Source organism: Coregonus clupeaformis, chromosome 31, assembly GCF_020615455.1.
Source record: "Coregonus clupeaformis isolate EN_2021a chromosome 31, ASM2061545v1, whole genome shotgun sequence".
Lineage (NCBI taxonomy): Eukaryota > Metazoa > Chordata > Actinopteri > Salmoniformes > Salmonidae > Coregonus > Coregonus clupeaformis.
In genome coordinates, this window is record NC_059222.1 from 19289172 (window position 1) to 19316618 (window position 27447).

A 27447-nucleotide genomic window follows, 5' to 3' on the forward strand; every position below is an offset into this window, starting at 1 on the left:
TCTCTACCTCTCTCTTTCTCTCTACCTCTCTCTCTCTCTACCTCTCTCTCTCTCTCTACCTCTCTCTCTACCTCTCTCTCTCTCTACCTCTCTCTTTCTCTCTACCTCTCTCTCTCTACCTCTCTCTTTCTCTCTACCTCTCTCTCTCTACCTCTCTCTCTCTCTCTCCTCTCTCTCTCTCTCTACTCTTTCTCTCTACCTCTCTCTCTCTACCTCTCTCTTTCTCTCTACCTCTTTCTCTCTACCTCTCTCTCTACCTCTCTCTTTCTCTCTACCTTTCTATCTCTACCTCTCTCTCTCTCTCTACCTCTTTCTCTCTACCTCTCTCTTTCTCTCTACCTCTCTCTTTCTCTCTACCTCTCTCTCCCTACCTCTCTCTCTCTCTCTACCTCTCTCTCTCTCTCTCTACCTCTCTCTCTCTCTACCTCTCTCTCTCTCTACCTCTCTCTCTCTACCTTTTTTGTTATCCCCTTTCCTTCTCTCTGTTTCTCGCTCTCTCCCTCTCTTTCTCTCTCATGTATTCCCATCTCTCTCTCTCTCTCTCTCTGTCTCCAACACATAAACCTGGCGGAGAGAGTTAGTGTGTTTCCCTCTCCTTGATTTATCACTCTCATTCAGCTTTAATTCTGGATGTGGAGCGTGGTAAACAATGGCGGACATGACTGGCCTGTAAGGGAGGGAGGGAGGGAGGGGGTGGGGGGGTTGAGCGAGAAAGAGAGAGTAGAGAGAAATGGGATGGAGTGGTAAGAATATTTGTCATCTCATAGTAGTAATTAACTTTTTGATTCACAGATGCACACTGTGGTAGATATCAACCAGCTAAGTTATATGAGCTCAATGCCTTAGGGAAAACCACTGGACCGTTACGTAGGCGTGTGTGCGCGTGTGTATGTGCATAACAGCATAGTGTTGATTTGTTCCTAATAGCCAGATTGATTTGCTACTGAAACATGTCCCAAACCACACATGGATTTTCACTGGGGCTGGCCGGAGTTTTGGATAAAACAATACACCAAAATAGGGTCTTACATTTCCTGAATGACCGGTGTCACCTTGAACATGCAGTAAATCATATGCTGATTGTGTTTTTTATTCCTTTCCAAAAGGAAATCTAAGCCGTGACAATGCAAAACAGTCTCTCAGTAGGGCTTTGGAGCTATCATTCATTTCCCCACTGAGTTACTGGACTGATCTGTATTTTACATCTAACACCAATGTTAGCCAGCCCCACTTGCTGGGAGAAATATGACCATTTTTATATTAGTTAGTAAGCTTAGCATCTATTTTATCCCTGATTTGCAATATGCTACAGTATGTCTCTAGGCTACAACTAAGGTGAGCAAGCTCCAGTCACAGCACCAGCTCTATTACCTAGCTATTACTTAGCGTCCATTTTACCAGAGTTGCTACAGGCTGGTCCAATTTCTATTGCCAAGTTAAGCCAGCCTCAGCCCCACTATTACCTAGCATCCATTTTACATGAGTTGCTATGTTCTTTGCTACATACGCTGGTTCTAGGTCTGCAGCCAAGGTGAGCCAGCCCCTGCCCCCATCACAGACCTTAGCACCCATTGCTTAAAAATAACCAAAACAGTCACTCTAGTATCTAGCTAGCATCTCTGGTGTGTTCTATATGCCACACATGGTGGTTTTATGTCTCCAAGGAGAGCCAGCTCCACCCCCAGCCCCAGCTAACTACCATCTCCATTACCTAGCGTCCATTTGCCAAGGTGACAGCTAAGGAGGCTGGTCTGCACAGTGATTAACCTACACCCTCTAACACCTTCCAGCTCCTTCCACAGGGTCCCAACCCCGGGCATCTGTTCCCAGAACCTCCCCTTTGACCACACATACACGCACAGACACCAACACAAACAAAAGGATACTGGTCTGCACAGTGATTAACCTACGCTCTCTAACACCTTCCAGCTCTTTCCACAGGGTCTCGACCCGGGCATCTGTTCCCAGAACCTCCCCTTTGACCACACACACACACACACACACACCACCCCCTCTCCCTCCCTCTAGCCACAGCTGGTGTGCTGCTACCTGCGACCGAGCTTCCAAGCCTCAGGCAGTTGGCAGGGCCACCCGTCATGCAGCCAGACCTCCTCCCTTCATGTTAGGGCTAACGAGACCACTAACCACTACATCACACTCATTAACTGGGAAAGGATAAGTTCATACACATGGATAACCCTGTGTGTGTGTGTGTGTGTGTGTGTGTGTGTGTGTGTGTGTGTGTGTGTGTGTGTGTGTGTGTGTGTGTGTGTGTGTGTGTGTGTGTGTGTGTGTGTGTGTGTGTGTGTGTGTGTGTGTGTGTGTGTGTGTGTGTGTGTGTGTGTGTTTTGTTTCACTATCCTTGAGGGGACCAGAAGTCCTGACCAGGATAGTATAACAAGGACATTTCGGACAAGTGGGGACATTTCACTAGGGGTTTAAAATAGGATTTTGAAAGGGAATCAATTGTTTGGTCCCCACAAGGATAATAACCAAAAAACTTGAGTGTGTGGTGGAATGTACATTTATGTTATAGTCATTTATCCAAAGCGATTTATAGGAGGATTGGGTTTAAGTGCCTTGCTGAAGGGCACAGACAGATTTTTCACCTAGTTAGCTTGGGGATTCAAACCAGTGAGCTTTTGGATGCTGGCCCAACACTCTTAACCACTAGGCTACCTGCTGCCCCTGGGGAGCCTGACAGTGTGGATTGAGGGAAGTACATTTGTGTGTTCCAAATGGCACCATAGGCCAATAGGGTTCTGGTCAAAAGTAGATCACTATGACGGGAATAGGTCTGTTACTTAGGCAATATGGAGCCAGTAATGGGATTCTCTACATAGCAGCATGTTGTCATTAACATTATGATCATAGTTTTAAGAAATTCTATTCGCTATATATCATCTTTCCTTGCTATTTTTTACTCTGAGACAATATTTCTTCCTCTGCCCTCTATTTTCTTCTTTTGTCTTATCTGTCATAATCTCCTCCCTCATTCTTCTTTCTCGTTGTGCAGCCATTATGTTCTTTATCCATCTCTTCCCTCTCTCCTCGTCCTCCTCCTCTTCCTGCTCCACCTCCTCCTCCCCTCATCTCTCTGCCTTTTACTAAGACGTTTGCCTCCCTCCATCCCTTTTAGCTATAAATAATTCCCAATCAGTAGCTATAGGTACATCTAACAGGGTTATGCTCTTCATGTCATCGGCGTGCCAATATTACTAGTCACCTAAGGGGACTGTATAGTGCCGTGATGCCTTGTGACTTAAACATAGCTTGACTTTGTTTACACACTTACTTACAGAAATGTGACAAGTAACAACAGGAAAGGGAGCACAACTCAGAGAAGACATCTAAAAGATGCTGACATCTCCCCTCTAATCTCCTACTTACATCGATTTAGACAAACTCGCAGTCCACAGTAGACAAAACGCAATTCAGTGTTCGGCCCCCATCAGATGGGCCTCTTTAAAAGTGGGGAATAATAAATGATACAGACAGATAGCTCTACAGTGCCTTCAGAAAGTATTCACACACCTATACTTTTTCCACATTTTGTTGTATTACAAGGTGGAATTAAAATGGATTTAATTGTACTTTTTTGTAAATGACCTACACAAAATACTCTGTAATGTCAAAGTAGAAGAAAAATTATAACGTTTGTAAAAGATTCATGAAAAATAAAATACTACTATATCTTGATTATATACTGTAAGTATTCAACTCCCTGAATCAATACATGTTAGAATACCCTTTGGCAGTGATTACAGCTGTGAGTCTTTCTGGGTAAGTCTCTAAGAGCTTTGCACACCTGGATTGGACAATATTTGCACATTATTCTTTAAAAAAGTATTCAATCTCTGTCAAGTTGGTTGTTGATCATTGCTAGACAGCCATTTTCAAGTCTTGCCATAGACTTTCAAGCCAATTTAAGTCAAAACTGTAACTAGGCCACTCAGGAACCTTCAATGTCATCTTTGTAATGGCCTTGTGTTTTAGGTTAATGTCCTGCTGAAAGGTTAATTAATCTCCCAGTGTCTGATGGAAAGCAGACTGAAACAGGTTTTCCTCTAAGATTTTGCCTGTGGATCCATTCAAAATCCTCAGTCCTTAACGATTGCAAGCATACCCATAACATGATGCAGCCACCACTATGCTTGAAAATATGGAGAGTGGTACTCAGTAATGTGCTGTATTGGATTTGCCCTGAGGTTATTGTCCTGCTGAAAGGTGAATTTGTCTCCCAGTATCTGCTGGAAAGCATACTGAACCAGGTGACATTAGTTTGTAGCTCTAATGGTTCGGTCGGGACAGTCGGTTTTGTGAGAAGACCTCTTTGAAATGAGGATGTCAGCGAGTTCAGACGACTGCCATAAAGCTTGTAGATGTCGTAGAGTCAAACAACCGACACTGTTGTGTTAGTGAGAGTGTCATCTTAGGAGTTTGTAGCTCACACGATTCGGGTTTTACAAGCAATTTTGTGACGATTTTCTTGTCCGGATCCTCTAATGTGTAGAAAAAAGCCGCTTTTGCAAGCCCCATGTTATGGAATAGGTGCAACCTTTATATCGGCGGAAAGAGGGAATTGAGTTGCAGCCACTACAGCAAGTATCTAGCATAAACACACAGGGAGCTATTCAATATTAAAAATGACATCACCATGTGACGCACGGGGTGCATCAATCGTCTCTAGGGATTCTTTTAAAGGGATAGTTTACTCAAAAACTATATTTTACTATTTTGTTCATTAGTCCACTGTTAATACAATCCCATAAATAGTTTTCCCAAGAGCACTTAAAGTAGAGAACAAAAATGGCTTTTTCTTCTCTCTCAAGTATTAGACTCCGCTGTCAGGGTCAAAAGTGCAGTGATAACATCATCCTTAATTCACCATTGTCATCATCCCTCTATGGCTACTGAGTAAAGCACGCACTGGCAACGGATTACTTAGCTAACTCTAACTGAAGTAACACCATGGTGACTGAGAAAGGCGGACGAAGTTGGAGCTAATTATTATGGGCTGGCTGGGCTGCTTTTGTTGCACTGTTGTTGGTGAGATACACATTTCTGCGGTGTGTGTATGTGTGTGTGTGTGTGTGTGTGTGTCTGTGTGTGTGTATTAATAAAACATGGGAACAGCCAGATGAAAATCCCAGCACGGTGCCATACGCGTCGTGACTCACTCACTCCTGGGACCAACTGTGCTTTGTTGGCTGGTGCCTTGTGGATTAATGTATTATTTAATATTTTCAAACATGACTTTCATTTGATTAATTATTGAAAGGTAGGGTCATAGCCAAAAAATGGGCTCTGGGGTTGGAGGGGTTGGGGGCGGGAAGGGTTGGTGGGCAGGAGGGGGAATAATTCTGCACTTTGACAACAGCCGTCAGTCTCAGAGTACATACAGTTTAATCCCGGAAGGCAGGGCTTCATAGCTTGGCCCTAGATCTGGGTGTGCCATCTTGTGACAATGGCCATAGGTGATGGAAAGACAGCAGAAAAAAGATCTGGGATCAGGCTTCGTGTTAAAAGGGTGTTCGGCATGTATCGGTAGACTGTTCTAAGGACTGTCTGGGATCAGGCTTCGTGTTAAAAGAGTGTTCGGCATGTACCGGTAGACTCTGTTCTAAGGACTGTCTGGTGTCTGGCACATCACAGGTATCATGCTGAGTGAGTAGTCATGCTGTACTTCGCTCCGCAGGTAATATGACACATTACATTACAATGGAACGATTTGATTAGTGTAATGTTAGCTAGCTACATAGTTGTATTTGTATCAAAGATAAAGGTGTAGTATAGAGAAACTATCGAGGTTAGGTAGCCAGCTACATTCGTTCGCAGCGACGCCGTTTTTCAAATAAAGTCAACACCGCAGCCATTGCTAGCTAGCCAACACTACCAGCTAGCAGTACTGTAGCAACTAAATACAATATCCTTTTAGCCAGCTACATTCGTTCGCAGCGACGCCGTTTTTCAAACAAAGTCAACACCGCAGCCATTGCTATCTAGCCAACGCTACCAGCTAGCAGTACTGTAGCAACTAAATACAATATAATTTTAGCCAGCTACATTCGTTTGCAGCGACGCCGTTTTTCAAACAAAGTCAACACCGCAGCCATTGCTAGCTAGCCAACGCTACCAGCTAGCAGTACTGTAGCAACTAATTACAATATAATTTTAGTCAGCTACATTCGTTCGCAGCGACGCCATTTTTCAAACAAAGTCAACACAGCAGCCATTGCTAGCTAGCCAACACTACCAGCTAGCAGTACTGTAGCAACTAAATACAATATCATTTTAGCCAGCTACATTTGTTCGCAGCGACGCCGTTTTTCAAACAAAGTCAACACCACAGCCATTGCTAGCTAGCCAACACTACCAGCTAGCAGTACTGTAGCAGCTAAATACAATATAATTTTAGTCAATGAGAATTTTGCAACATAAAGCTTCCCTTTCTGAACATTCGAGATGTGTAGTCCACTTGTGTAGCTAGCATGACTGACTTTGTGCTAGCTAGCCAACGTTTAATTATTGCTGCGTTATGAAAGGAACTAGACACGGACACGAATTATCTGTTTAGTGTGTTAACACACTATTGGTAGTTTGTTGTAACCAAGTATTGGTGCTAAACCGTGTGTTATTGGATGCTAGCATGCTAGTTAGCTATGGCGTCATAGGATACGGTGCCCTGGGCGGTTTTCATGGAAGAATACTGTACCAAGTTAGCTAGCTGAATAAAGTAAGTTAGAGTCTATTCCTAGAAACATTGAACCGCTGTAGTTTACAACAATTATAATTTCTAAAGTGGAAGTTGGGAGAGTTATATTCGGGTGTTTCAGTGAAACAATTATAGTTTCTGAGGTGGAAGTTGGGAGAGTTATATTTGGGAGTTGTGGTGAGGGAGGCCCCGCTCTCTCCTTTCCCAGATGTTTAGTTCATTTCATTCCGATCTCCTCTGCATTATTTTAGCCATTTGCTGCAGCCTGTCAACTATGCCTCTGCCTATCCCTGTTCTCTCCTCTCCGCACAGGCTACACAAATGCCTCACACCGCGTGGCTGCTGCCTCTCTAACCTGGTGGTCCCTGCACGCACCACCCACCTGGAGTTCCAGGTCTCAGGCAGCCTCTGGAACTGCCGTTCTGCTGCCAACAAGGCAGAGTTCATCCCAGCCTATGCTACCCTCCAGTCCCTCGACTTCTTGCCGCTGACGGAAACATGGATTACCACTGAAAACACTGCTACTCCTACTGCTCTCTCCTCGTCTGACCATGTGTTCTCGCATACCCCGAGAGCATCTGGTCAGCGGGGTGGTGGCACAGGAATCCTCATCTCTCCCAAGTGGACATTCTCAATTTTTCCCCTAACCCATCTGTCTATCTCCTCATTTGAATTCCATGCTGTCACAGTCACTAGCCCATTTAAGCGTAATATCCTTGTCATCTATTGCCCTCCAGGTTCCCTTGGAGAGTTCATCAATGAACTTGACGCCTTGATAAGTTCCTTTCCTGAGGATGGCTCACCCCTCACAGTTCTGGGGGATTTCAACCTTCATTCGTCTACATTTGACTCATTTCTCTCTGCCTCCTTCTTTCCACTCCTCTCCTCTTTTGACCTCACCCTCTCACCGTCCTCCCCTACTCACAAGGCAGGCAATACGCTTGACCTCATCTTTACTAGATGCTGTTCTTCTACTAATCTCACTGCAACTCCCCTCCATGTCTCCGACCACTACTTTGTATCCTTTTCTCTCTCGCTTCTATAGTAAGTATTGTAGTATGGTTATAGTAAACTGTAGTATTTTTTCATGTGGGCACACACAATTAAATATGCATTAGATACTTGCATGCGTGAAGACCGTGCACTGTGTGCAACCATATGTAAATGCATTAAAGTAGTTAATGTATGTATTGTACACTTCACTAGGCCCACATCTTGCACACAACTCAGCATGGCAACACAGTTAAAAATGTCTATTTTTAGATGCCATGTAGCGTTTGAGAGGATACATTTAGTTCCAAAATGCCTTTTCTCTTTTTACTTTCAAATGATCTATGAAAAGTTTACATTTTGAGAAAAACATCACTTTTCAATGTATGTTTATACTGTATGTATGTGTGTGTGTGTGTGAGAGAGAGAGAGAGAGAGAGAGAGAGAGAGAGAGAGAGAGATAGAGAGAGGGGGGGGGAGGAAGCAATGGACAGAGAGAGTTTACGAGGGAGAGAGAGAAAGAGAGAGACCTGCTCTCTCCCGTTTCCATGGAAACTCGGGCAGAGCAGAGAAGGAGGAAAAAGGAGGAAAAAAGTGAGAAGTGAGGAGAGTCACTGAGAACAAGGAAAATACATGTATATGGAGTGAGGGGAGAGGGGGATGAAAGATACAGGTAAATAGAGGGATAATAGGATAGCAAATCTAATGTTGATAACATGATACATCCAGTGGGTTTGGTCGCCAACAGTGTTGGACTACCATGTCACATTTTTGAGGAGTTAAATAATTGCTGTTGCTTTTGGCTCACACAGAATAATGATTATGTGCCTGAAATGTTTGAGAATAGGTTTCTACATATCTCCTCCTTTCCCCTCCTTTCCCCTCCTCATCTATACCCCCCCTACACACACACACACACACTTCTACCCTCCTCCCCTCCTCTCTTCTCTGTGCTGGAGTAGTCAGTAACATGAACAAGGCCACAGCTGTGATGGTTCTGTAGTGTACCCTGACCTCCTACTCAATTGTGCATGCGTGCGTGGATACATGTGTGTGTGTAGCTGTGTGGCTCTGCTCTGTGTGGCTTCATGGAGTATTGAAACAGTTAACTTGTGGAGATGAGGCAGTAAACATGGTTGGGGGGCGTATGTAATTTACACCGTGACATTGCCAGGGCCTTGGCTGTGATCACACGCTAACAAATTGCTGCTTAGATAAGCAAATCAACAGGGACCAGAGAACTGTTTCACTGGGGCTCGGAGGGGCTGTGTGTGTGTGTGTGTGTGTGTGTGTAGGTGTCTGTAGGTGTGTGGGTGTGTGAATGTGTGTGTGTGTATATGTGTGTGTGTAGGTGTGTGTGTGTGTGTGTGTGTATGTGTGTGTGTGTAGGTGAGTGGGTGTGTGTGTGTATGTGTGTAGGTGTGTTTAGGTGTGTGTGTGTGTGTGTGTGTGTGTAGGACACAGTGGGAGAGAAGACCGGGAGAAGGATTGCCTTACTGGCATGGTAAAATGGTGACTGTTTGAGGTAATGTAGCTTCATTTATTCATCACTATTACAATGGAAGTCCCTCAATTGTCAGACGAAACTCGCTCAGTTGTCAGACAAAATGCTTTCAGTTGTCAGACAGAATTCCTACTACGTCTACACACAGTGGAAGAGGGGGTAGGAAGACCTTACAAGGATTAAAGACTAAAATCAAGGCACTATGGCCTCCTCCAAAATCCGTCACACCAATATTAGCAAAATAAAACGTTATTACCTGATCGCCCATCCCGTTGGAAGTCCACGTGGTACCACTCCCCATCGTTGACCTTCTTGTTGACCGCTCTGGTCTTGGTGGTGCCTGATCCCATGTCGAGAAGTAGATACAGGTGGCCGTCCAGCATCTCGATGGCAAAGAAGTCCACCTTCAGCGTCAGGGGACTCTTGGAATCCTTCAATTAAATCAAATCATTATTTATTTAAAGTGCATTTAAAAGCACAACACACTTTATAGTAAAACATTTTGAAAAACAATCAGGAGGCAATAAAAGAGATGAATAAAATAACATAATAGTGAAGTCACCTTGGGTGCCTGTTTGGGCTTGCCGTGGCTGAAGAGGAGAAGCCCGTTGGGCTCTGTGGTGCGGAAGTCAAAGGAGATGGAGCCCGTCTTCTTGGCGTTCCACTTGTTGAGCGTGATGAAGGACCCGGGGGTCTCAAAGGTGATGGGATCAAGGGTCGCCACGTTCTCGCATTTAAAAGCCACAATGCCGTGAACCTTCATTTTGGCATCACCCTGTTTGGCCATCCTGGAGAGCTCGAGTCGCACGTCGTTGTTTTTATACACAACCTAGGTTGATGGAGGGAGGAAAAAGGAGGTGTAAGGGAGAAAAAGTTCATCCATACGGCCAAAAGTAGTGCACTATACAGTATAGGAAAGGGTGTGCCATTTCAGACACAAGCAATGTTTGGAAGTGTATGACTGGAAATTGACATTTTGTATGTACCCCATGTTTTGGTGTGTGTGTGTATGTCAGAATTCTGTTTGCAGAACTAAACCCCCCCAAGCCAAAACATCACCTCAGTCGAAATACAAACACATAGCCTATTAGCTATACAATTAGCTGCTACACATTAACTCACTACTGGGATTGAAAAATGTAATTTAATACTCACAGAGGGAGACATTTTTGCAGTTTAAAGCAAATTTCCTGCAATTCTAAACATTTTACCATGACTTATGCCATGTTAATATGATATCTGAGTGAGAGTAACTAACAAAATCAATTGTGGCACCCTGGAGGTCAGGGCCCCTGTGGAAAAAATTACAGAGGTCCGGACCTCGGTGTCCTCATAAGTAGTTATGTCCCTGGTAGGGAGGTAGGTAGGGTGATGTGTGGAGGGAGGTAGGTAGGTAGGTAAGTAGGGAGGTATGTGGAGGGAGGGAGGTAAGGAGGTAGGTAGGGAGGTGTGTGGAGGGAGATATGTAGGTAGGTAGGGAGGTGTGTGGAGGGAGGTATGTAGGTAGGTAGGTAGGTAGGTAGGTAGGTAGGTAGGTAAGTAGGGAGGTATGTGGAGGGAGGGAGGTAAGGAGGTAGGTAGGGAGGTGTGTGGAGGGAGATATGTAGGTAGGTAGGGAGGTGTGTGGAGGGAGGTATGTAGGTAGGTAGGTAGGTAGGTAGGTAGGTAGGGCAGTGTGTGGAGGGAGGGAGGTGTGTGGAGGGAGGGTGGAGGGAGGCAGGGAGAGAGGGAGGGAGGGAAGGTGGGTGGGTGGGTGGGTGGGTGGGTAGGTAGGTAGGTAGGTAGGTAGGTAGGTAGGTAGGTAGGTAGGTAGGTAGGTAGGTAGGTAGGTAGGTAGGTAGGTAGGTAGGTAGGTAGGTAGGTTGTGTGGAGGGAGGGAGGTGGCTAAGTGTGTGTGAAGTGAGAGATGAGAGTGATGAGAGCTAACAGCTGTACACGATGCAGGTGTTGCAGTAAAAACGCTGATTAAGGCCTCAGCAGGAAACCTGATTAAAATATACCCTGCTGATGATGGATGTGCCTCTCACTACCAATCTACAAACATCTAAATTCCTCAGGCTCCCACACACACACACACACACACACACATATACATAAACACACACACACACACACACACACACACACACACACACACACACACACACACACACACACACACACACACACACACACACACAAACACATACACACAAACGCACACCCACTGCCCATGCAATGCATTATCAGACTACACACTGACCTCAAAGACACAATGCACTCCACAGGAGCTGACAGCAGAACTACAGAGTTTACGTTCCAAATTGCACCCTATTTCCTATGTAGTGCACTAATTTTAACCAAGGCCCATTGGGCTATGGTCAAAAGTAATGCACTACAAAGGGAGTAGGGTACTATTTGGGACGCAACCCAGAACAACAGAGCAACAACAGCTAGCCTAAAGCTAAATCAGCACTACTTAATTAAATACCAGGCTATAATGCCATTAAGAAGGAAAAATCCACTAAACACTGATGACAAGCATCATCGTACAGCACCGTACTACCCTGAATAAAATGTACCAATTTAACAATTGTGCCTACCTGATAAGTTGTATGACGCTGTGTGTAGGTATCTGAAAATATGTGCCAAGTATTGTAAGTGGATACTGACAGACAGTAAGACAATTTGGCATGGTATATATGGGCTCTGGTCAAAAGTAGTGCACTTTGTAGGAAACAGGGTGCCATGTGGGACACATTGTAGAGTAGATGGCTCCCCTGACTGCACAGACTGCATTATCCTCACATTATCTTTAACCACCTCGGAGTTGATTTGTTTTTAGTGAGTACACACCATTAGAAACAGGGAGAGCTGCCAAGACATGGTAGAAGAAGTGATCATTATAAATGTGTTAATGACTTAATCTATGAGGATTTCTGTAAATATAGTTTCTGACTGCATCTGTAAGGGTTTGTGTGAATACAGTTTCTGACTTAAAGGCATACTTTAGGATTTTGGCAATGACGCAATTTATCTACTTCCCCAGAATCAGATGAACTTATGGATAAAAATGTTTTGGCTCTACATCCAGTATGAAGGAAGTTAGAGGTAGTTTTGCGAGCCAATGCTAACTAGTGTTATCACAATGACTGGAAGTCTCTGGTATTTACAGTACTAGCATTCTAGCAGTTACCATAGACTTCCAGTCATTGTGCTAATGCTAGTTAGCAATTGTGCTAACGCTAGTTAGCAACTTCCTTTAAACTGCACGCAGAGACATACAAATGGTAAATACATAAATACTGTCTAATACACTACACTACACTACCCTATACTACACTCACTACACTGTATTACACTACACAATATTACACTACACTATATTACACTATACTACACAATTGAACACTATATTACACTACACTATATTACACTACACTAAATTACACTACATTATATTACACTACATTATATTACACTACACTACACTTATTACACTACATTATATTACACTACACTATATTACACTATACAACACTATATTACACTATATGAAACTACACTTTATTAAACTACACTTCACTCTATTACACTACATTACACTACACTATATTACACTACACAACACTATATTACACATTTACATTTACATTTTAGTCATTTAGCAGACGCTCTTATCCAGAGCGACTTACATGAGCAATTAGGGTTAATTGCCTTGCTTAAGGGCACATCGGCAGATTTTTCACCTAGTCGGCTCGGGGATTAGAACCAGCGACCTTTCGGTTACTGGCACAACGCTCTTACCCACTAAGCTACCTGCCGCCCAGGTAGCTTACACTACACTATTGAACACTATATTACACTACACTACATTATATTACACTACACTGTATTACACTACATTATATTACACTACACTAAATTACACTACACTACACTTATTACACTACATTATATTACACTACACTACACTTATTACACTACATTATATTACACTACACTATATTACACTATACCACACTATATTACACTATATGAAACTACACTTTATTACACTACACTTCACTCTATTACACTACATTACACTACACTATATTACACTACACAACACTATATTACACTACACTACATTACATTACATTACACTACACTACACTACACTACACTATATTACGCTACACTATATTACACTATACCACACTGTATTACACTACACTATATTACACTATACCACACTATATTACACTACACTACACTATATTAAACTACACTTTATTACACTACACTACACTATATTAAACTACACTTTATTACACTAAATTACACTACACTATATTACACTACACAACACTATATTACACTACACTATATTACACTACACTACACTACACTCCATTACATTACACTACACTACACTACACTACACTACACTACACTACACTACACTCTATTGCACTACACTATATTACACTACAATATATTATACTACACTATATTACACTGCATTATACTACATTGCACTACACTACATTACACTACACTATATTACACTACACTATATTACACTACACTACACAACACTATATTAGACTATACTACACTATATTACACTACACTGGCCTACATTACACTACCCTACACAATATTACACTACACCACACTATATTACACTACACTATATTACACTACACTATATTACACTACACTTCACTATATTACACTACACTATATTACACTACACTATATTACACTACACTTCACTATATTATATTTAAGCAATAAGGCACAAGAGGCAGTGCTGTATCATGAGTACAGTCACAAATAAATGGCGTTATTCAACCCACTTAACTGTGACTGTATTCATGATACATCACTGCCTTGTGTGCCTTATTGCTTTTATAAAACTGTTACCAAAATATTAAAATAACAATGAATTACATATTTTCATTAAAACCTTATTTTGATAAGTGAATTCATACAATTGAATTATTCCACCAGAAGATATAGTCCGGACAAAAATCTGGTTGTTAGTTATTTTGGCCATGTTGCTACAGACGCGACCCAGCCGTATATTATTTTTGCATAGTTGCTATTCAAAAGGATTGGTCATCCGTTCTAAACAAAATCGTTGCCATGCAGGCTGGATAACGTTCTTCTCACTTGCTAGCTAACGAGCCAACTTCAGCTAACTCAGTCACGACAAACATTGAACCTGGAATGACAGTGCACTAGCTACATTTTCATTTGTTTTAGCTTTTTTTGTATTGGTATTTACTTAGATATGTCCATGATAATGACGTTGAAGCATAATTTCGCCTGGCTCAGAAAAAGGCTGGAAGCAAGAGGAAATAATGTGCGAGTTGAGATAAATACAAGAGATGATTCGGACAGCAACATTAACATGATATTCTTATGGAGGAGCAGTGATAATTTTCAGATGGAAATGTTAGCAGGCATTGTGTGCCTGTGACGGCTAATACAGCACGGCTTGAAACGCTGCTTGACCAATCAGCATCCAGGATCCAAATAACCAGTTTTATAAAACACTACACTACACTATATTACACTACACTATATTACACTACACTACACTATATTACACTACACTATATTACACTACACTGGCCTAAATTACACTACACTACACTATATTACACTACACTACACTATATTACACTACTGGCCTAAATTACACTACACTACACTATATTACACTACACTACACTATATTACACTACACTACACTATATTACACTACACTACACTATATTACACTACTGGCCTAAATTACACTACACTTCACTATATTACACTACACTACACTATAGTACACTACACTACACTATATTACACTACACTACACTATATTACACTACTGGCCTAAATTACACTACACTACACTATATTACACTACACTACACTATATTACACTACACTACACTACACTATATTACACTACACTACACTATATTACACTACTGGCCTAAATTACACTACACTACACTATATTACACTACACTATATTACACTACACTACACTGGCCTAAATTACACTACACTACACTATATTACACTACACCACACTATATTACACTACTGGCCTAAATTACACTACACTACACTATATTACACTACACTACACTGGCCTAAATTACACTACACTACACTATATTACACTAATCTGGATGAATGTAACTGTTTTTCTGGGTGATTTGTGATGTTTTATTTGTGTTTTTGTATTCTAATGTGTGTATATATTTTGTGTTTAATGTGTACTTTATATTGTATTATACAGGGCACATCTGGAAAATAGACCTATGTCTCAGTATGTCTTCCCTGTCAAAATAAAGGTTAAATTAAAAAAAGTATACAAGTAAACACTATACTATATTACACTACACTACACTAAACTTAAACAAAGGGGTACAGTATACAGACATCTATCTGAATTGTCTGGGTACAGTTTTTATATTTCTTCCCCTTCATATATCATTTTATCTCTTTCAAGAATCAAAAAGAGTTTGAAGAGGGGGCACTGACAAAAGGCAACATACTCAGAACTGGATACAGATCATGTTATCTCTCTTAAGAAACGGTATCAAAAACAGCTTGATAAAAGGGCATTGAAAAATCTGTAACAGCGCCAGGTGCAATTTTCAAATATGCCATGAAAATACATTCTTAGAAGAAAAGGTGCTAAGTAGAACCATATAGGGTTATTTCGTTTGTCCCTATAGGGTAACCCTTTTTGGTGCTAGGGTTCCACCTAGAACCCTCTATTTAGGGTTCTTCATAGAACCCCCTGTATATCGTTTGACCTAGAACCCTCTATGAAGGGTTCTGCCAGGTACCCTCTATGACGGGTTCTACCAAGAACCATTTTATCATCTAAAGGTTCTTCCTAGAACCCCTCTATGTAGGGTTCATCAAATAACCCCCTGTATATGGTTATACCTAGAACAATATATGAAGAGGTCTACCAAGAACCATTTTATAATCTTAACATTCTTCCTAGAACACACTATGAAAAGTTCCACCAGCCTTATTAACCTTTCAAATGTAATTATTTATGACAATACATTACATATACACTATATATACAAAAGTATGTGGACACCCCTTCAAATTAAAGGATTTGGCTATTTCAGCCACCCCCGTTGCTGACAGTTGTATAAAATTGAGCACACAGCCATGCAATCTCCATAGACAAACATTGGCAGTAGAATGGCCTTACTGAAGAGTTCAGTGACTTTCAACGTGGCACCGTCATAGGATTCCACCTTTCCAACAAGTCAGTTGGTCAAATTTCTTCCCTGCTAGAGCTGCCCCTTTGTGTAGCATAAAATGAATCAACCAAGCAATGTACATGCAAAAACATATTAAAACATTATATTCTGAAATCCCCCTGCAATAGACCATGCTGGGAAATATGAGAGAGAGAGAGAGAGAGAGAGAGAGAGAGAGAGAGAGAGAGAGAGAGAGAGGGTGAGCCCCCCCCCCCAATTTCCCCCATCTGCCCTGTCTCCCCCCAGGACTTCTGGGACCACCCACCACCGGCTTCATAGGGACGCATCGCTGCCACTGGGGGGCACAGACCCAGCGCATTGGACGGGATCCCTGTTACCCTGGAGCCTTCATTCACTCCCTACTTCCCTTTTCCCTTAAGTTTAATAAACTTTCTGGTGTGACGCAATTGTGGTCCTCTGGTCGTCTGTCTGAACCGTGACAGTACGATCTGACCATTATGGACTCAGCGCACACTTTCCCCGACATGGAAACCGATGAGCATGAGCAGCAGTTCCAGCAGCAGCAACAACAACTCGCCATGCTCATTCAACTCCTCACCAACCTTACCCCAGCCAGTCTGCCCACCAGCCCAGCCCCCGAGTTACCTGCCCCGGTCATTGCAGCCGCTGCTCCGGAACCCAAGATTGGAAACCCCGAGCGGTTCAACGGCGATTCAACCCAGGTCCGGCCATTCCTGACTAGCTGCCGACTTCAGTTCTCCTTGCAGCCAAGGACCTTCGCCACGGAGGGGGCTAAAGTTGGGTATGCCATCACTCACCTGACGGGCCGAGCTCGACTCTGGGGAACAGCAGAGTTCGAACGTCAAACCCCCGCATGTGCGACCTTCGACCTGTTTGCTGAGGAGATGCTGAAGGTGTTTGACCTGGATTCACCCACCGCAGAGGCGTCTCGTGAACTGTTCAGTATTCGACAAGGCAGACGTACAGTCGCAGACCATTCCATCGACTTCCGAACCCTGGCTAGACGAAGTTCTTGGAACACACCACCGTTGGTGGACGCGTTCTTCCATAGTTTGGCTGACTATATCAAGGACGAGTTGGTCTCCCATGAACTGCCTTCCACTCTTGATGAAGCCATCGCACTGACTGTCAGGATCGACAGAAGGATACAGACCCGTCGTCGTGAGAGGGGCGCCAAGGTCCACCTACTACCGGCATTCGGAGAGATCCGACTGGGCTCCTGTCATCTACTGCCACTCACCCAGGTCAGCTTGATCAGTCTGAGCCTATGGAGATTGGGCGAGCCTCCCTCACTCCTGCAGAGCGCCAGCGCCGCTTCACCTCTAACCTCTGCCTCTATTGTGGAGGTGATGGACATCGTGTGGTAACCTGCCCTTTAAAGGGCCGAAGCTCACCGGGCGTAGGGGGGAGTCCGGTCGAGTTCAATGACCATCCAGTCCTCCGACCGCAAACCCCTGCTGCAAGTTCACCTCCGCCTCTCTGACTCAACTCACACCCTGGCTGCTCTGGTGGATTCTGGCGCCGAAGCCAACATAATGGACGTCAAGCTGGCACGCCAACTGGGACTGGAGAACCTCCGTTTGACACCTCCTATTCCTGCCCGGGCACTGGACGGACACTTACTCGGATCGGTCACTCATGTCACGGCCCCGGTCTCGATGGGTCTGTCCGGAAACCATCAAGAAACTATCCAGTTTCACCTGCTCCCCTCTCCAGGCCAACCCCTCATCCTGGGTTACCCATGGCTCCGCCGGCACAACCCTCAGCTCGACTGGGTGACCGGGGTGATCAGGGAGTGGGGGAGAGGACTGCCACCGAACCTGCCTGCTTGCTGCCGCACTACCCTCGGCCAGTACCTACTAACTCCGCTCCGGACCTCTCCAATGTCCCAGAATGCTACCATGGTCTCAGAGAGGTGTTTAACAAAGCAAGAGCCACATCTCTGCCCCCTCACCGACCGTACGACTGTGCCATCGACCTCCTCCCTGGAACAGCTCCTCCAAGGGGTCGTCTTTATTCGTTGTCTGCTCCTGAAAGAAAGTCCATGGAGGACTACATCAATGGCTCTCTGTCCGCAGGATTAATCCGTTCATCTTCATCTCCTGCTGGTGCTGGCTTCTTCTTTGTGGGGAAGAAGGACGGATCTCTTCGCCCTGCATCGACTACAGGGGACTCAACGACATCACAGTGAAAGACCGTTACCCTCTGCCTCTGCTCACCTCTGCTTTTGAGTTGCTCCAGGGAGCCACTGTTTTTACCAAGTTGGATCTCAGAAACGCTACCACCTAGTGCGGATCCGGGAGGGAGATGAATGGAAAACCGCATTCAATACACCAACAGGCCACTACGAGTATCTGGTTATGCCTTTTGGCCTCACCAATGCTCCTGCTGTGTTCCAGGCTCTAGTGAATGATGTACTGCGGGACATGTTAAACAAGTTTGTCTTCGTTTACCTGGATGACATCTTAATTTACTCCAGAAACCTGTCTGAACACACCCGCCATGTCCAGCAAGTCCTTCATCGTCTTCTGGAGAATTCCCTCTACGCCAAGGCAGAGAAATGTGAGTTTCACGTCAAGACAGTGGCCTTCCTGGGGTACATAGTGGCAGAAGGAAGTATCCAAATGGATCCTGCCAAAGTATCAGCAGTCACTTCGTGGCCAGTTCCGGAGAACAGAAAGAAGCTGCAACAGTTTCTGGGGTTTGCTAACTTCTATAGGAAGTTTATCCGGAACTACAGTACCGTTGCTGCCCCTCTCACTGCTCTAACCAGCACCAAGCAACCCTTCACCTGGACCCCAGCAGCCGACAAAGCCTTCAGTACCCTCAAGGTGAGGTTCACCTCCGCTCCCATCCTCCAGATGCCTGATGTGGACCGGCAATTCATTGTGGAGGTGGACGCCTCGGATGTGGGAGTTGGTGCTGTGATTTCTCAGTGGGCTGCGGAGGATAGGAAGCTCCATCCCTGTGCCTTTTTCTCACGTCGGTTGTCCCCCTCTGAGTGCAATTACGACATAGGGAACCGTGAGCTGCTGGCTGTGAAGCTTGCCTTGGAGGAGTGGCGTCACTGGCTGGAGGGGTCCACCATTCCATTTCTCGTTTGGACCGATCATAAGAACTTGGAGTACATCCGCACGGCCAAACGGTTGAACTCCAGGCAGTCCCGCTGGGCCCTGTTCTTCACCAGGTTTAATTTCACTCTGTCATACCGGCCTGGATCACGCAACACCAAGCCAGACGCCCTCTCCCGTCAATTCCAGAAGGATGACACCCCCTCCAAGGACCCTGTGTCGATTCTGCCAAGTCCCTGCATCGTTGCAGCTCTGACCTGGGCTGTTGAGGAACAGGTGCTGGAGGCTCTCCGTAACCAGCCAGGTCCCAGCACTTGCCCAGCTGACCGCCTTTTTGTCCCCGAAGACCTGAGGTCCCAGGTCATTCAGTGGGGACATGACTCCCGCCTAGCTTGTCACCCTGGCTCCACCCGCACTTACAACCTGCTCGCCCAGAGGTTCTGGTGGCCCTCTCTGAGGAAGGATGTACGGGAATTCGTCCAAGCCTGCCCCATCTGCAACCAACACAAGTCGTCCTGCCAGCCCCCAGCCGGATTGCTGCAGCCCCTGCCTGTGCCCAGACGTCCCTGGTCTCACATCGCCCTTGACTTTGTCACGGGCTGCCCCCTTCAAGTGGCATGACCGTCATTCTCACCATCGTTGACCGTTTCAGCAAGATGGCACACTTCATTCCCCTCCCCAAGCTCCCAACCGCCAAGGAGACCGCCCAGGTGGTCCTGGAACACGTCTTCCCGGATCCACGGACTGCCAAGGGATGTTGTTTCTGACCGTGGTCCACAATTCTCCTCCGCTTTTGGAAGGAGTTCTGTCACCTGCTGGGAGCCACAGTCAGTCTGACTTCCGGATTCCATCCCCAATCCAATGGGCAGTCAGAGCGGGCTAATCAGGAGCTCGAGAAGGCACTGCGATGCATGACTTCACGCAACCCCCACTCCTGGTCGCAGCAATTGACATGGGTGGAGTACGCGCACAATTCTCTGACCTGCTCTGCCATCGGTATGTCCCCTTTCCAATGTGTTTATGGATACCAGCCTCCTCTATTTGCCAGCCAGGAGGAGGAGGTTACTTGCCCATCTGCACTTGCTTTTGCCCGTCGATGTCGCCGCACCTGGTCACAAGCTCCGAGCCACACTCCTCAGGTCCGTTGCCAGCTACACTACCGGGGCCAACCGTCGGAGAATTCCTGCTCCCACCTACCATGTTGGTCAAAGGGTGTGGTTGTCATCGAAGAACCTGCCACTCAGGGTGGAGTCGCAGAAGCTGGCACCTCGGTTCATTGGCCCATTCCCTATCATAAGAGTGATTAGCCCAACTGCTGTCCGGCTCCAACTGCCTAATTCCCTGAGGGTGCACCCCACTTTCCATGTGTCTAAGATTAAGCCCATCCATGAGAGTCCGCTGGTCCCTGCTGCGCCTGGTCCTCCTCCTCCACGGCTCGTCGATGGTGGTCTGGTTTACACCGTCCGCCGCCTGCTTCGGTCCAGACGGAGGGGTAGGGGTCTCCAGTACCTCATTGACTGGGAGGGCTATGGACCTGAGGAAAGGACCTGGGTGCCAGCTAGTCGGATTGTGGATAGGACTCTCATCACCGCTTTCCACCAACGGCATCCTGATCAACCTGCAATCCGTAGGGGCCGCCCCAGAGGGGTCCCTAACCGTCCGGCCCGGCTCGGCTTCCTGTCCTGTGCCTGATCCTGTCTCGGGACCTGTCCCATCTCCCGACCACGGCCCTCCGGCTTCCTCCGAGGATGAGGACGTTCACTCGGACCGTTCGGAGGAGTTCTAGCCCTCCTCCGGCTCCCCTCCTCCCGCCCGGCGTGGTGTTGCTCTTGGGACTTCTGGGGCCGTCCCTTGGGGGGTTCTGTCATGAGCCCTCTCACTCCACCGGGTTACCACCTTAATTGGTTTCCACTATCTTCCACTCTGCTCACCTCCCTCTCTCTACTCAGCCTAACTAGCTCCACCTGTCCCTGCTCTGATCGGCTCTAATTACTCTGCCAGCTGCGCTGCATTACCCACTAACCTCTCCCAGTATTTAAGGCCCTGTCTTTCAGCTCTCCGGTGTCAGATCGTCTGCAAAGCTCACACCGGAACCTGTTTGCTCGCGCTTCTGGCTCACCCTGGTTTTGTGACCCCGGACCTGCCTGTTTATTGGATACTCTTCTGCCTTAGGAGATCCAGACCTGCTTCTGCCATTACGACTCTGACTACTCTTCAATCCCGGTAACTCTGACCAGCCTTCTGCCTTGCTACTACGTATTTTGGATTCCCTTGAACTGTACTGCTGCCTGGTTTCATTCCGCCCTGTTGTGTCTGTGTCTCCCCCCAGGACTTCTGGACCACCCACCACCGGCTTCATAGGACGCATCGCTGCCACTGGGGGGCACAGACCCAGCGCATTGGACGGGATCCCTGTTACCCTGGAGCCTTCATTCACTCCCTACTTCCCTTTTCCCTTAAGTTTAATAAACTTTCTGGTGTGACGCAATTGTGGTCCTCTGGTCGTCTGTCTGAATCGTGACAGAGAGAGAGAGAGAGAGAGAGAGAGAGAGAGAGAGAGAGAGAGAGAGAGAGAGAGAGAGAGAGAGAGAGAGAGAGATACTGTAGGGAATTTACAGGAGAATGGTACTTCACTAATTTGTCATCAGACCAGGGCCATAACATCTAGGCTATTACTGCACTGGTGTTTTGTCATCACAACAGAACAGTATAGCAGCAGCTAGAACTGGGACCTGCAGACATATTCTGAAACATAGCACATGAGATGGAGTGTGACTGTGTGACTGTGTGTGAATGTGTGTTTGGGTTTGTTTGTGTGTGTGTGTGTGTGTGTGTGTGCACTACGCCCAGGCACATGTCATCAATCAGAGTTGCTAAGGCAACTTGCTACTGCTTGATCATATGTCATATGTCATCATCCTGCAACTATTGCCTACAGAACCGGGCTCAGATGTCATCATCCTGCGACCATTGCCTACAGAACAGGTCTCATATGTCATCATCCTGTGACCACTGCCTACAGAACAGGGCTCATATGTCATCATCCTGTGACCACTGCCTACAGAACAGGGCTCATATGTCATGAACCTCAGACCACTGCTTACATACAGAGCAGAGCCAGGCTGAACTGACCTGAGTGGAGGCTTATGTTTACATGTTATCCAACAGACAATTCAGGATACTGCAGAGAGGTTGTCACTCTGCTCACAGGTCACAACACATGGTACTATAGCCTACAGTAGGGCTATAACAGCTACCCACATGAAAAAGTACTATAGTGTATGCTATGGTAGGAATACTATAGTATTCACTGTAGTGTTTATGCTGACTTTACTGTAGTATTCACAGTATTGTTTTTGCAGACTGTAGTATTTACTGTAATGTACTGTAGTATTTACAGTTTACTATAGCATAAATGGGTGTTTCTATAAACGAGGGTACCAGTGAGGATTTCCTACGCTGGACATCTTGTTACAGCTGTTGATAAGTCATTGATAATAATCTGCAAATGTTGATCATGTCATTGCATTAAGATATAAGGGGGAATCATAGCTATATTCAATACATTTCACAAGTTGATTTAAAACCTATGTTTAACCCTTTATCATGGTTGGTGTCTTGACGGATTTGTCTAAAATTGTGTGACATAAAACATTACTTTTCTGTCCTTGCATTTATGGCAGTCTAAGTTGTCATTATATCATATATTAAGCATTAATCAGTTAAATTAGACATTGAACTTGAACCCTGTAAGAATTCTGGATCTATCTATCAGACCGTTTTTTGTATAGAGATCTCAGAAATGCAGTGTAACATTTCGTGTCTCCTTATGTTATGGGGTGAAAACAGTTTTCATGGGCACACACAAATCGAAAATGATGTATGCGATTGCAAAATCAAATGCTTCTAACCGAAAAAGTCACTTTACCGTAATACTTAAAACCTAAATCGATACTGTCATTAACGTGGTTCTTCAATAATTATGCATAATACTTGTTGGATGCGCATTTGGTATCCACCTGATTAGTTATGCCGTGATATTTTCACACATCATCTGATCCAGGAAGGAATTTTCTGAATGACAGTCAAGTGACGAACAGCTGTTGTGATAGCACATGCAATGCAACAACAGCCCAAGTGCTGAAAAAAATGTGTACCGAATATTTTGGTGTCTCATTCATTACGCCGGTGAAAAGAGTTGTGCCTGGATCCACATTGGATCTAATATCCCTAGCGAATTGATATTGTTGTCTGCTTGATTTATAGCAGGGTCTGGTTAGATTTAACAAAGAAAGCATCAAAGTAATGAGTTCATGTTTTCATATGTTTTTGTGCCTTGGATTGGACACAGACTCAACTGTGCACAATTGTATAGGATAGAAGCAACACCCAACACTATTCCTATTAATTATTCTGGATGTAATGACCAAAAATTACATAGCCTAGTGGGCTTATTCACAATATGATCTGGTAATGTTACACCTGTAATTTTTAACAATACAAGGGACATTAAGTAGCATACTTGAATTTGGAACTCAGAAATTCAAGTACTGTGATAGGTCTACTTTGAAAATCAGACATTTCCTCAATTTAGTGCTTGAAAGGCATTTGTAATTAAGTTCTCCTGCTCCCTTATAATTATCTGTGATTTGTTTTTGAGAGAGATGTGGCCACTTTCATTTGTTTCCCGTCGATTCAATAGAAGGGTGTTGTGCTACTCTGTTGCGGTAAAACCAGATGCAGTTATTATAAGGATTACAACATCTAATGCTGGCTTCAACTTGGCTTTCCATACAAATCCTTCCATTAAAAAAGGAACCTGGTGTTTGGTCACTTTCTCATTATAAAAACAGCAATGGTGAATTTCAAAGGGTGAGATTAATGCATGTATCCAATCTATTTGACAGACAATGTCAACAATATTCTCACATATTTTAGGACGTAATAATAATTCTAATATCAATGCATTGGCACGGCCTAAAAATGCATTATTGTAGTCGTGGTAATGGCCTTTTTTGACAATGGCCTTTTTTTTTGGGGGGTTCTATATTAGGCCCTATATGTACAATACTATAAATTATATACATTTAGGTCCTTGAAAATTAAAATTAAGTGCTGAAAAAGTCCCTGAAAGTCCTTGAATTTGTGACTTGCCAATGTCTGTATGAACCCTTCTTAAAGGATGTATAGTCCTAGGCCTATGTTGTTGTATAGGTGGAGTTATGGGCCAATTTTATTCATCTAAGTAACTGCATGGAAATCATTTTCTTTTTGTTTCAAACCATTTTGAAATGTTGATCCAAATGTCACACATTGGTCCCATTATTTATAGAAAGACCCAAATACTGTTGTAAAAAAATAGTAGTATGTACTATAATAATTATTGTAGTGTTTTGTGGACTGTAGTATACTGTAGTATTTACTGCAGTGTTTTTGTGGACTGTAGTATAATGTAGTATTTACTGTAGTGTTTTTGCGAACTGCAGTATGGTATACTGTAGCATTTACTTTTTGGGGACAGACTCAACTGTGCACAATTGTATAGGATAGAAGCAACACCCAACACTATTCCTATTAATTATTCTGGATGTAATGACCAAAAATTACATAGCCTAGTGGGCTTATTCACAATATGATCTGGTAATGTTACACCTGTAATTTTTAACAATACAAGGGACATTAAGTAGCATACTTGAATTTGGAACTCAGAAATTCAAGTACTGTGATAGGTCTACTTTGAAAATCAGACATTTCCTCAATTTAGTGCTTGAAAGGCATTTGTAATTAAGTTCTCCTGCTCCCTTATAATTATCTGTGATTTTGTTTTTGTGAGAGATGTGGCCACTTTCATTTGTTTCCCGCCGATTCAATAGAAGGGTGTTGTGCTACTCTGTTGCGGTAAAACCAGATGCAGTTATTATAAGGATTACAACATCTAATGCTGGCTTCAACTTGGCTTTCCATACAAATCCTTCCATTAAAAAAGGAACCTGGTGTTTGGTCACTTTCTCATTATAAAAACAGCAATGGTGAATTTCAAAGGGTGAGATTAATGCATGTATCCAATCTATTTGACAGACAATGTCAACAATATTCTCACATATTTTAGGACGTAATAATAATTCTAATATCAATGCATTGGCACGGCCTAAAAATGCATTATTGTAGTCGTGGTAATGGCCTTTTTTGACAATGGCCTTTTTTTTGGGGGGGTTCTATATTAGGCCCTATATGTACAATACTATAAATTATATACATTTAGGTCCTTGAAAATTAAAATTAAGTGCTGAAAAAGTCCCTGAAAGTCCTTGAATTTGTGACTTGCCAATGTCTGTATGAACCCTTCTTAAAGGATGTATAGTCCTAGGCCTATGTTGTTGAATAGGTGGAGTTATGGGCCAATTTTATTCATCTAAGTAACTGCATGGAAATCATTTTCTTTTTGTTTCAAACCATTTTGAAATGTTGATCCAAATGTCACACATTGGTCCCATTATTTATAGAAAGACCCAAATACTGTTGTAAAAAAATAGTAGTATGTACTATAATAATTATTGTAGTGTTTTGTGGACTGTAGTATACTGTAGTATTTACTGCAGTGTTTTTGTGGACTGTAGTATAATGTAGTATTTACTGTAGTGTTTTTGCGAACTGCAGTATGGTATACTGTAGCATTTACTTTTTGGGGACATTAATGTAATATACAGTACCAGTCAAAAGTTTGGACACACCTACACATTCAAGGGTTTTTCTTTATTTTTACAATTTTTTTACATTGTAGAATAATAGTGAAGACATCAAAACAATGAAATAACACATCTGGAATCATGTAGTAACCAAAAACGTGTTAAACAAATCAAAATATATTTTATATTTGAGATTCTTCAAAGTCGCCACCATTTGCCTTGAGGATAGCTTTGCACACTCTATTTTGATTTGTTTAACAAATGTGTTATTTCATAGTTTTGATGTCTTCACTATTATTCTACAATGTAGAAAATAGTAAAAATTAAGAAAAACCTTGAAATGAGTTGGTGTGTCCAAACTTTTGACAGGTACTGCATATATATATATATATATACAGTGGGGAGAACAAGTATTTGATACACTGCCGATTTTGCAGGTTTTCCTACTTACAAAGCAAGTAGAGGTCTGTAATTTTTATCATAGGTACACTTCAACTGTGAGAGACGGAATCTAAAACAAAAATCCAGAAAATCACATTGTATGATTTTTAAGTAATTAATTTACATTTTATTGCATGACATAAGTATTTGATCACCTACCAACCATTAAGAATTCTGGCTCTCACAGACCTGTTAGTTTTTCTTTAAGAAGCCCTCCTGTTCTCCACTCATTACCTGTATTAACTGCACCTTTTTGAACTCGTTACCTGTATAAAAGACACCTGTCCACACACTCAATCAAACAGACTCCAACCACTCCACACTGGCCAAGACCAGAGAGCTGTGTAAGGACATCAGGGATAAAATTGTAGACCTGCACAAGGCTGGGATGGGCTACAGGACAATAGGCAAGCAGCTTGGTGAGAAGGCAACAACTGTTGGCGCAATTATTAGAAAATGGAAGAAGTTCAAGATGACGGTCAATCACCCTCCTGGCACACATGGGCCTATACTATAATAAGGCCTGTTAGTTGTGTCACAACTCCAGACTTAGAATGACAGTTTAACTACAACTAAACTGGCACATACAGTGTATAGGGATATACAGTATAAGGCCTGGTAACAAGCATAGGAGGACTGCAGAATTAGGATGTGAGTTGATGTAACACCACATCGATACACTTCTTTAATTTCTGCTAGACATATGCTATAAATACACACACAGTGCATTCTGCCAGCACCCCATTAGATGGCTTTCGGAAGAAAGGACTGGTATAAATGGAGACCCTCT

The 27447-nt window shown here is 43.8% G+C and overlaps 1 protein-coding gene across 12 annotated transcripts in view; it reads right to left on the reverse strand.

The window, feature by feature from the left end:
• The window catches only part of LOC121547681 (neurexin-1a), a 558882-nt gene that overhangs the window by 316114 nt on the left and 215321 nt on the right, over positions 1 to 27447 (reverse strand). For all 12 annotated transcript variants that reach the window (XM_041859073.2, XM_041859072.2, XM_041859069.2 and 9 more), the window contains 2 exons: positions 9772 to 10038; positions 9466 to 9640 (listed from right to left, as the gene is read on the reverse strand). In XM_041859073.2, coding sequence (XP_041715007.2) covers positions 9466 to 9640; positions 9772 to 10038 — 442 coding nt within the window. The remainder of the gene's footprint in view (positions 1 to 9465; positions 9641 to 9771; positions 10039 to 27447) is intronic.